Source organism: Syzygium oleosum, unplaced genomic scaffold (genome assembly GCF_021117445.2).
Source record: "Syzygium oleosum isolate NSW1041296 unplaced genomic scaffold, Sole_v2.1 Sole_v2.57, whole genome shotgun sequence".
NCBI lineage: Eukaryota > Viridiplantae > Streptophyta > Magnoliopsida > Myrtales > Myrtaceae > Syzygium > Syzygium oleosum.
Genome location: NW_026607541.1, coordinates 810,537 through 822,169, shown reverse-complemented (window position 1 = coordinate 822,169; position 11,633 = coordinate 810,537). Strand labels below are relative to the sequence as shown.

Here is an 11,633-nt window from a genome sequence, read left to right as displayed (position 1 = left end):
AGATGAAAAAGGCGAGTAGCATGGGAATGTGATGAAAAGAACGTGAGGGCATCGTCCAAGAAGGTCCAATGGCACGTTTCTTATATTCTTACTTGCCTCCTAAGGACACATACCAAGTGAAAAAATCCTCCTCCGTAAGCAAAGCCCACCTTTCTTACATATGAAACTAGTAGCAATCACTTTTCAGCAGAACATTGTTTAAAGAGCTGATGAATATTTTAAGACCGCATTGTCTAGCAAATGTCGAGGTTCCATAATGCATCGTTCACTTCTGTTTGTGGGTCCCCACTCAAGAATGCTTGGGTACACCGAAGAGCCTATATAAATGTGGCCTCGGCCTCAAGGAACATCCTCATACTCGTAGACAAGTAAAGAAGGGAACAGAGAGCCTTTGAAGCACTCTTTTCTTGGTTTTGTTGCAAGGCAAGAAAAGCATTCTTTTTGGAGGGAAGTTCTTGTTTTGTGATTTCTCTCGAAGGGGCTTTTTTGAAATCCCCACCACCACTTTGACCTATAGAACCCATCAACATCCTCGCCTGTTCTCTTCTTCATCAACTTTGGCCTGCCAGACTCCTCCGTACCTGGAAGAACTTCTCTTTAGTCCGAGGCTTTCAGCTTCAGCAGAGAAAGAGAGAGAGAGATGGGTGTTGCAGGGACTTTGGAGTACTTGTCTGACTTGATGAGCAGTGGACACAAGCACAGGAAGAGGAAGCAACTGCAGACAGTGGAGCTGAAGGTGAGGATGGACTGTGATGGCTGTGTGCTCAAGGTCAAGAAGGCCCTCTCTTCTTTAGACGGTGAGTTCAAATCAATCTGGTCCTTTTTGAACATATGGTTAAAAAAGGACTATAAAAACCAGATTCAAATTTAGTGACTGTACTTTCCTTTAACTTGGTTTAAACTTCAGGAGGCTCTCTGTTTTTAGCATTTGCTTCTTCATTTGAACTGAATTTTGCATCCCAAAAGGCCAGAGAAATGACTGTCCAAAGTGAGAGCGAAGGTTTTTCAAGAACATGATTTGTTAACATAGAATGGTTCAATGGTGATTGCAGGAGTGAAGTCAGTGGAGATAAACAGGAAGCAGCAGAAGGTGACGGTGACCGGGTTCGTTGACCAGAGCAAGGTGCTGAAGAGGGCCAAGTCGACGGGGAAGAAGGCGGAGATATGGCCGTACATACCCTACAGCGTGGTGGCTCACCAGCCTTTCATCGCCCAGTCCTACGACAAGAAGGCCCCTCCCGGCCATGTGAGGAAGGTCGAGCCCATCGCCCCTAGCGCCACCGTGACCCGGCACGAGGACCCTTACATGACCCTCTTCAGCGACGAAAATCCCAATGCTTGCTCCATCATGTAGGACTAGGAACCCAAATTCGTGATGTACATGTTCCGCGAGTTTGTCAAACTCGAAGCTATAGTAAGATCAACGGTTCTTGCGGTTCGGTTTGCATCATGTGAAAAGAAGGAGCATACAGCTCCGAATTCAAATTTCGGATCGCTGTATAGTGGGGTCTTGAGGTTTAAGTAAAGTGGGAGGAATATTGGGTTGATTAGGGTCAAAATTATTGCTGTGCATCCATCTTTGTTATTGGTAACTCAGAATCTAGAGAGTGAGTCAGTGTTGTGCCCTTTTGTAGGCTAGCTGAGTTTTAGACTTTTTTCTTCTGCTTTATCAATGGCTATGTTGTCATATATGTATTGTATGGACCTATTGCTCGTTTGGGTCATGTAACATGGCAATGAATAGTGTATGCAATGTAGCTTTGCTTGTGTTTTTCTTTTTCCTGTTGTCGTTTATTGCATGATGTGATGTTACGTTGCCAATTTCATGATTGGATGACTTTGATTTCGTCCCACAGCTGGGCCTGGACATTACAGGAATAGTGCAAGCTGGATGCAACATGGTGATCCTGAGTAGGTTGCTATGTTTAGGTCTGACCCAAATGACGAAATCAACCACATCTGGCTTACGTTCTGCAGCATCTGGTATTCGTTCTTACGTAGAAAGAGACTGAGAAATAATGCCCTTCAAGTCTCCTCTCTATTATTTGAATAAATTCAGATGGACTTATGGATTCGGCATTCGGACATAATCGCAATACTCAAGATTTATCTATTGTGACGTGGCATGCAATATGTATACAAGTACAAATACTAGAATGAATGTGGTCTTTTAAGATATTTTGTTCAATTTGATTAACTCTTACCAAGTCTTAAACCTGTCTAAGCGACAAGGCAGATGTTATGATGTGTCATGTAACTTGTATACAAGTACAAATATTTGAATGAATGTGATTTTTAAGACATTTTTTTTCAGTTTGATTAACTCTTACCAAGTCTTAAATCTGTATGAAAGAGACAAGACATGTTATGACTTGCCATGCAACTTGTATACAAGTACAAATATTTGAATGAATTTGATCTTGAAGACATTTTATTTGGTTTGTTTTACTCTTCCCAAGTCTTAAACCTGTCTGAAAACGACAAGGCAAATGTTATAAACCAAATTCCAAAAGCTTGATGATATGGAAGATAGGAATGGTTCGAATTATTTCAAACTCATTTGGTTCCAAATAGGAGCTAGAGGAAAAGCAGAAAAAAGGGCACATTCTTCATGTCCCACTGAACCAAACACAAGAATCAATCAACTTTCTTTTGCCCTCCAGCTTTCTCTCTTTCTCAGGACACTTTGTTGGAGCCAAAGGAAGCGTAAAGACTAGTCACTGTGAATACAGCAGAGATTCATGGGAAGCTGTACATTAAATCTCAAGATCCACCCTCTCAAGTCTTAATCCCCCTTTTGACAAAATGGCACAAATCAGAACTTTTAACAGCATTTAACATCCAAAAGGACTCCCGACAATTAATTTGAAACCTAGACAATGCTCATACTTGTCAAAATTCTCGTCCTCAATCTCTCATATGTGTCCCCAACGGGTCAAAATTTTTTCGAGAAAAGCTGAAAATGACAACCATCTACATAAGTTGCATCTATGTGCATATGCAGGCGCATACTGTACGAATGCACTATGGCTGAGTGGAATGCTTAATACGCGAGTAACCCTGCGGCTTAAGCTAGCAGAGATGGGGTCAACCGTAATATATCAATTTAACATGAAGCTTTCATCTTAACACTTATTTATCAATACATTCAGAGTGCAGAATCTGATTTCATTACAAAACTCAAGTTGCTCGACGCGTGGATAGATGAACCACGTACTAAAGTGTCAACCAAGATGACAATTGCACCGTTCAAGGCAACGAAGATGGACAGTTAGTGGCTCCAAGCCAGCCAAGAGACATTAGCCGGGATCTTCATATTTCTCTTCTGGACAGAAGTGACAGGTCAGAGACATAGGCTCTATGTTCGTTAATGTGAAGCAGATTGTCTCCTTCACATTTCTCATCATCATGGGACAGATTTCGTTCTTTACTTCCAAAATGAAACCTAATCACAAGCAAGCAAGCAATCTCACAATGGACGGCAAAATAAAAATGTGCAACATCTAGCTATTTCTTTCCCAAAGGCCTTTGAAATGTAATATCTTTATTAAAACAGATTTAACAAATCAGTCATCCAGTCAGGCGATAGGTTTAGAAATTCAAGGGAAGTAACTTGATGGGATATTCAGGACTTATGACCAATGACACAAAATGCAGGGCCAATTATACCACCTCATCCTATTATGTGCATTCAGGGAACTAGAGCCATTTAACTTCAGTACCTCGCGTGAATCCAGAGTCTTTATGGAGAATGAAATCAGCATCAAATCTTAAATACGTCACGTATGACTACATACAAAGATATCCTCCACATCACCAAAGATCACTCATGGGGCTATTCATTTCACTGTGCCACTGAATTCGTTTAATGTCAAAGTTTCAAACAATCATTTTTAAACAGAAAAGGCCATTGCATGCAGATGGAAAAAAATACAATGTGCCATCAATCGCAAGGAATTGTCCATTTTTCCCTTGCAATTTTCATTGGAAATTAGAGAACTGGTAATAAACTGGTTAGCAGCTTTTTTGTCTTTTGGTTTTTTGAAAACTTAAGAACAGTCTTGTAGAATTAAAATTCACAAATGCAGTTTTTTTCATCTTCCAACTGAAATGAAAAGAGACATATTTCTTTCAGGAATTTCTTGTCCTAAAATATGAAAAAGCAGAAAATTCACATATAAAAAACAATAGACCAAGCACGCTTTTAGGATCAGGAAACCTGAAAAGGGAAAATAGTTTCCAGTACAAATGAAAACTCAAACACTTCACTTACTTTGATCATTTGAATCGTACGGAGCATTATTTAACAATTGACAGGCAACTAGCCGACAAAGGACCAATTGCCTGGCAACAAGAGGATTTCGAATAAATGAGATACCACCTCGAGTGCAATTACAGTTGACAATTCGGTTTGGCCTGTCATAATCGTGTTTGTAATTTGTGTCAATTTTTGTCAGCCTAAAACATCTTAATTTCGATTCCACATACTAAATAATTGAAATATGATGAAAATGAATTGTTTCGTATTAACATATGAAGTTAAGCGTGTTGGGTTGGGTCGGGTCATATTTGGTTGTTCTCTTTGTAATTTGTATTTTACCTCGTGTCATGCAAATGGGTCGTGTCCGGAATTGCTAGCCTTAAATGCAAGTTATAATGCAGTTGTTCCAACTATTTCCTAGTTCTTTCACCCTAGCGTCATTTGTTGCATAGACCTCAACTAGCCATTTCTCACAAATGGTACGATCCAAGAAATGGCTAAGTTGATGTCCTTACATTTTGGCTCTTGATGACTACATAGATAAAGCTATAAGCTCTATTTGTACTAATAATCCAAATATATTAAATCTCGGGTTCCTTTATTGATAGCATCGGGGGTTCATTTAGTGGGAGGGAATTGATAGCAAGAAGAATAGGATTACTGACCTCAACACACCTTCAATGTCCTCATATTTACTTTATAATGCAGGGGATTTGGGCTGGCTTCACTTTGCATTTCCCGAGTAGATACCCACCAACTTTATGTCATAGATGAGAGTCGCATTGGCAGGTATATTGCAGTCACCTATCCAAAAAATTCACATTTTTGAGCTTCCAGTTGGATGATTTATAACAAGGCATGGGGTTTTGGGCATGTACTTAAGTATAAAATACCTAAAAAAAGATGTCTTGATTTTGACACAAGCATTTGATTTAGAAAAAGCCATATACTAGTCAAAAGCTAGCCGTACAAGGTGTTAACTTACAGTGGCCGGTAATGCTGCTTTCATGAGAAGAACAAAGAGGCATGGGGTGGGATTCCCTCAAACTGAAATACTATCGAAACAGAGAAGATGAAAACAATACTAAAACAACTCCCTGTCCAGTAATACTCTTCTTTGACCACATAAGCTGATTTTTGCTTCTTGAAGGAAAATAGCTTTAAGCTTTTGGTGTAACTAAATAATGTAATGCTTAGTCTGAAAGTATTTGCAAAATCACCTGAAAAGCATCCTGCAGGTTCTGGCCCATATGCCAACTGTGGAGGAATCTGAAGCTTACGTTTACCACCTACGGAAATTTGGCAGGGTTATGTTTTTCTATAGACCCCCCCAAAGAAAGAGTACAAAATTTGAAGATTATATATTGCATTCAATGTCTTACCGACTTGCATTGGTGGCACCCCAGCACCTCCTAGTATCCCCTGGTCAAGTCCTTTGATTACCTAGGCAACCAGAGCAGAATTGCAGTTACATGGAGCTTCTTATCTGACTTGCTATTTCTCTCAAGGCACAAATCATCACTACTCTATAATTTCAGAGACATTTTTTTTTTCTGTTAAAGAGGAACTAAAATAAGGCACAGAAGGTTAGCCCAGAAACGAATACACAAATAGTTGTTGTGCTTCTCGTCCCTATTCCCCCTGCCCATGTTTGTCCTAGTCATGAATCTTAACCTTATCACTTACATCAAAAGATCCGACCACATAATTTGGCAATCAAGATTCAGCACTAGTGGTTGATTGCTTAAAAGAAAATATATACTTTTGCTCTCTTTGAAAGTACAAATTAACAAGACAAACTTTGGTTTTCATGAGGCAAGTGCATATCATCAAAAAATATTATACATGTTTAAATAGACCATCGAAATATAGAAATTTGTGCATCGACTCGCCACGCTCAGGAATTGATGTAAAGTTATCTAAGGATGCCTTAAAAAAGTCATAAAATGGACAGCAAAAATATCTTTTTGCACCATTTATGAAGGAATCTTTTCAACTGTACACATAAGGACAAAAAAGAATAAACTAACCGAGACTACAAGCTCTTCTAACCTAATAGAGTGCAGTCTGGATAAACAATGCCATGTACAGTCATTATCAAAGCCATTATTAAATGCCTTTGATGAAGGAAGAAGATTTTATCAAACTGGTAACAAGATGCTCCAAAGAGGGAGAGTGGGTTTGGATTTGTCATCAATGTGACACCAGAATCCACGTACAAGAGAAGCACCAATTGCAAAGAAAAGAAAAATAATTAGACTTCCGAAACTTGAGATGGCATTTGAAGAAATTGCATCGGTGTGTGTCCTTATTATCTGACCGATAGTCAATCTTGGACATTATAGATTATATGTCCAGAAAAACTTTCTTTTCTCTAGCAGGCTGTGACTTCACATCTATAACCACCTTGTATTCATTACATGTGAAGCACAGTACACCATATATGAAGTTGCTCAAACAACCCCTCTGAGTTCGAAATATGTTATCATGTGAAGGACAACTTACGCAATAACAGTAAGAAGATGCAGCAATGGTATAGATGGTTAGAGAACAGCACGATGAAAATTTTTGTTGCCAAGTCAGCATTGCTAAAGAACTTCGCCTTGAACTAAAACCAACTAAGCAGTCACTTATCAACCTATTGATGGCCAATGATTTAAAACTTAAAGAAGCTCAAGAAATAAAGAGGAAAGTCTCATACCTTTCCAACACCAACACGCATTGTAAGAGGCCTAGCACGTTTATAGCTGCTATCAAAGACTCTACCATCTGCAAATCGTGCAGTGTAGTGAATCTGCACAATAAACAAAGATGGCATTATGGAGGAAAACCTTGGGCATAGAGTAACTTATTTTCTGCCTAAAGGCAATAGAAGGAAGCATGACACCTTGTAACCTAATAAACTGAGTTCTTTCAGATCATGTTAAACCGACGGAGGAATGTTTACATAAATAACGTTGACCATGATTTTTGAGATTATACACGCTGCCAGGATTTCTACAAAGGTTTTTGGCAGATTAAAAATCAGTCAAAGTTGGCCTCATCCCCAAAGTATGAACCATGAACAGAAAGATTCAAGAAATCTTCCCATCACCATTGGCATGCCCTTGAAGGTTCAGCATTCTTCATTAATCGTGTTCTGTATCTTTATAGAGCACAACTATTGTCCTAAAACACCACTCGACCTCGCCTGCGCGCTGGCTGGGCTCCCCTCCCCCACGAAGGGTAGGAGTTCGAATCCCAGCGCTGGCGTTAGGATTCTTAAGCGTGACGTCGTGGTGGTGGGTCCTGCGCTAGCGTCACCCCCGGGTTTACCTCCTCGGTGTCGGCCGTGCGGGGGTTACCAAAAAAAAAAAAAAAAAAAAACTATTGTCCTAAAACACAAAACCATCTAACTGAGGTACAAGAAAAACATGACATTACAATTGGTTTTCGGGATTCAAACACTTGGTGTGTCCTGTATCACCCCGATCATAAATTAGTCTGTTGTGGAATCCTGTGAAGACCTATTCCACAAAGCTTGTAACTTTTGAGCTCATAACATAACTTACTTGTAACTAACTCTTTCTTTTCTTGTATCAATATGCCTTTCACACCTTCACATAAGTCTATGGATATACATGAATTAGAGGAGGAAGAAAAGAAATGGGCACAGAGACTAGCCAAGTGCACCGACGTGTCAACCCCTTTTCAACCCATAAGCTGGAAATAATCTGCGGTAATTTGAAGTGAACATACACCAAACGAAAGAATGGCTGGCTTAAATCACCTCTCTGTCTGTCTGTCTGTCTCTGTCTCTGTCTCTCTCTAAATTATGAATTCTGTTTCCTATTCTCTCCCAATCTTACTAACAAGTGGGAAGAGATTTGTAAAAGTAAAAGAACACAAAATGGCATCCATCTTCTTACCAAAAAAAAAAAATGGCATCCATCTTGCAGACAATTACACTAGTTAAAGAGCAGCAAGTATATCTAATCTCGATGTTTCCACAATTCCATCCAATAATAACAAATTACACAATGGCTTCTCGAAAAATAGAATATATTTGACCCTTTCGACTGGAATGCAGATACAAACCAAGCCAAATAGAATTGTGGAAAGATTTAACCAAAAAAAAAAACCAAGCCAAATAGAAAGAACAAAAGTCAATCAGTTCACTCACATTGACAAGCTCACCACGAGGGGCCTCCTCGCCCGGACCAACCGTGACGTCGCAGAAACCAAGCCCGGAGCGAGCGAAGCTGAGCTCGCACGTGGGCTCGCCGACGGTGGCGTAGTACTCGACTCTGGTCGCGTCAGCATCCAACGGACACAGAGCCAGAACAGACGCCGCCAAAAATCCAACACCCACGTTCGACGCGAGCGTCTTCGCCGCGGAGCTCGAGCTCACGCACATCATCGCGTTGCTGGCAAGCGAGGAGCAAGAACGAGGGAAGCAAGGAGGAAAGGGAGGAGGAGGAGACAGGGGAGGCTTCGAAACAGGGGAGTGCTTGGAACCGAGGGATTGCAAGGGGTTGTGGGGTTTTGGGGTGGTGAACGTCAGCGTGGAGATCGCCATTGTTGCTTGCTTGTAGCCAGGCTGTGAAGAAGGAGAAGAAGACGAAGCGCTGATGATGAAGATGATGCTATCTGAAGTTGGGAGTTTGTATGGTCTTTGTGGGGGCTTTGCCGAACAAAACGACCAACCGGCAAGTGGGACCTTTGGAATTGAATAAGGATTAATATCATGAAAATTTTTAGATTAATACATTTATGATAAATTTATCCTAAATTAATTTTTTATCACAAAATACCTTAAAATAATACATCTGTGATAAATTTACCCTAAACTAATTTTTTAATAAACAAAAACCTTAAACTGGTACACTTATGATAAATATACTCTCTGTTAAATTAAATTATTACCACGAAAAACTACAAATTGATAAACTTGTGGCAAACAGAGGGGTAAAACCCTAAATTGTATACTCGTCAACTGTCACGTATTATCAAATTCAGCAATTTGCTGGTAAAATTTAATAAAAACTAACAGAGGGTAAATTTGTTACAAGTGTATCAGTTTGGGATTTTTTGTGATCAAAAAATTAATTTGAGATAAATTTGTTACAGGTGTACCGATTTGAGATTTTTCGTGGCATTAACCCTTACTCAGGGACGGTGAATGCATAGGTAAAGGCAAGGATTGGTCACATACATTCTCTGGCAAGAGGAATGGCAATATCCACCTACTTAACATTAACTGTAATACTACCTGTTGTTTGCTATTTGTCAAAGCGAAGCAAGAGCTTCTATACAGGAAGCTAGGTCGTATTAGCCTGAAGCAAATCTCCAAACTAACTACAAAGGACCTAGTACGTGGTCTTTCAAAAATGAGATACGAAAAGAATGAGACGTGCAATGCATGCTTGAAGTACATTTAAATCTATAAACATTATTGTTACTAACCGAGTACTGCAGCTACTTCATATGGATCTTGCCGGTCAGATTTTCATCACCATTGATATGGTTACACTGTTTTGGCTTCTTCATCATCTCCTACATTATTCATTTTAACTCATCTTTAACTTTACAAAAAAAATTCAGTCCACAACCATTAATCAGTCAAATAGAAAAAGCAGAATCTCTATTAATAATGTTGAATGTTGCTCAACATAGTTCATGTGGCTGTTAAAGCTTAAAAGGGGGTAAGATGATAACTTAAACGGAGATTCTATCCAATTTGACTATAACTTAAAGAAATAAATTGTTAAAACATACCTTTCTAACTAAAACGCATACAATTAGATACAAATCAGATTTTAAAATATCAAGAATCAACAAGTAAAGGTAGCTAAAATCTTACTAGGTGAACTAATCACAATGTATTTTCACAATTTAAATTAAGCAGACAACAAATTTCGACTATAATATTATAATATCAATAATGTGATTTCACATTCGATTTATTATTGTCTACATTAATTAATTTCGTCGACGTTTTATTGTGCGCATTAAGGTGCGTGATAACTATGGTCATCGTCCAATATTAAGATAATTATCTTGATGGAAGAAGTTATGGATGCATATAAATAGATCATCTAAGCCAAACCCTCTCATAACCTAAAATAGAGAAAAACACACCATCAATGTTGAGAGGACAATTGGCTAGAAGTACCTATTCAAGATCGTTTAAGGCTCTGCGTTTTCGGTTTACGACTTCATCAATGGCTGGAGTTTAGAACAGAATTCTTCACGTTTCTGCATTCGATTATGATATGTGCATGGTTTTTGTTTATCCATCAAAATCGGAAACTTAAGTCTTTTGCTAAATTGCATCTAACATATAAAAGTTGCTATGGTGACCGGCAGGTGAGAAAGGCAACAAACCATGTTGCAACAGATCGAGGTCTCATGAATCTTTTTCATCAGATTACTTCCAACTCTTCGACAATGTCATTTGACATTTTGTTACGTTTTCTATCTTTCTGATATTCATGATTCAAAGAAGACTAAAATTGAGAGCAATTGAGAAAGAAAGAGACAGGTAGAAGCTAGCTTTGACTTGTGGACATTTATGCAGGTCTGTGTTGAGACCAAAGAGTACTTATAAGGGGTGATAGTGTTAAGCATTTATTGCATTCATTGAGTCGAGGCCTAACGATGTTGTCATGTGCGAACTTTCGAATCATTTACTGTAAACGAATGGAGGTAAAGACTTCCATCATGCAAAAGTAAGAGCGGTGAATATTTTACAAAGAGCAATGCTAGGTATACAAATTACAAAGCCTTTATGAACTCTTCCGTGTATGTAGCATTATTACTCTCTAAGTTTTCATAGAAAAATATGTAGTATTGCCCTTTTAAAGTGACAGCTTCTCTGCTAAATGTACCATTCAGAGCACAGAAATAGTTCATTTGGTTGATCAACATTATTTGTCAAATCAAATGCTAAAACTGCTGTTTGGAGTAATTTCTGTTTTTTATGTTTGAATGTTTGATAATCTTGTGGAACCCATACTCGGAATTTTATTAACCGAAACAGTTGAAATCTTTCATTGTAGAACCATGGACAGTTTTTTTTTTTCCAGATTTATTGTAACTAAATAGAGTTTTAGGTGGAAAGTCATAAATTGTTGTAGATGATAAGTGCAGTCAAACACATCCCTTGATGAATCTCGAGATGGCGGATTTCAGAGAACATTCTACTATGCCAAGAACTATTACACAATTATCATAAGCGTGACAAATTAAGGTAAGCATGACAATAAAAATTGATCTTTTAAAAGTTTTTGATATGGTAAAATGGGAAGCAGTACTCAGGGATCTTAAAGCTATAAATACACCTCACTCCTTGGTTGATTTGATAAATCAGTGCATCACTACACTGAGGTTC

At 38.7% G+C, this 11,633-nt stretch overlaps 2 protein-coding genes across 4 annotated transcripts; one reads left to right on the top strand and one right to left on the bottom strand.

The window, feature by feature from the left end:
- Positions 1–282: 282 nt before the first annotated feature.
- Positions 283–1,777, top strand: LOC115687328 (heavy metal-associated isoprenylated plant protein 23). The gene is made up of 2 exons (XM_030612841.2): positions 283–797; positions 1,053–1,777. The coding sequence occupies exons 1-2, from the start codon at positions 641–643 to the stop codon at positions 1,352–1,354; spliced, it is 459 nt and encodes a 152-aa protein (XP_030468701.1). The 5' UTR covers positions 283–640; the 3' UTR covers positions 1,355–1,777.
- A 1,324-nt stretch (positions 1,778–3,101) lies between these two features.
- On the bottom strand, positions 3,102–8,913 carry LOC115687327 (photosynthetic NDH subunit of lumenal location 4, chloroplastic). 3 transcript variants are annotated; one of them, XR_008815682.1, is made up of 6 exons: positions 8,424–8,913; positions 6,963–7,055; positions 5,644–5,704; positions 5,482–5,550; positions 4,927–5,065; positions 3,102–3,325 (listed from the first exon to the last, which is right to left on the bottom strand). XR_008815682.1 is itself a non-coding variant. In XM_056307673.1 (5 exons), exons 1-5 carry the CDS (start codon positions 8,817–8,819, stop codon positions 4,986–4,988), a joined length of 699 nt encoding a protein of 232 aa, XP_056163648.1. In that variant the 5' UTR covers positions 8,820–8,913; the 3' UTR covers positions 4,820–4,985. The 3 variants fall into 3 exon arrangements, 1 of the variants encoding a protein (XP_056163648.1); XR_008815681.1 differs by having other exon boundaries at positions 3,102–3,445; positions 8,424–8,912; XM_056307673.1 differs by lacking the exon at positions 3,102–3,325 and having other exon boundaries at positions 4,820–5,065.
- Positions 8,914–11,633: the final 2,720 nt, after the last annotated feature.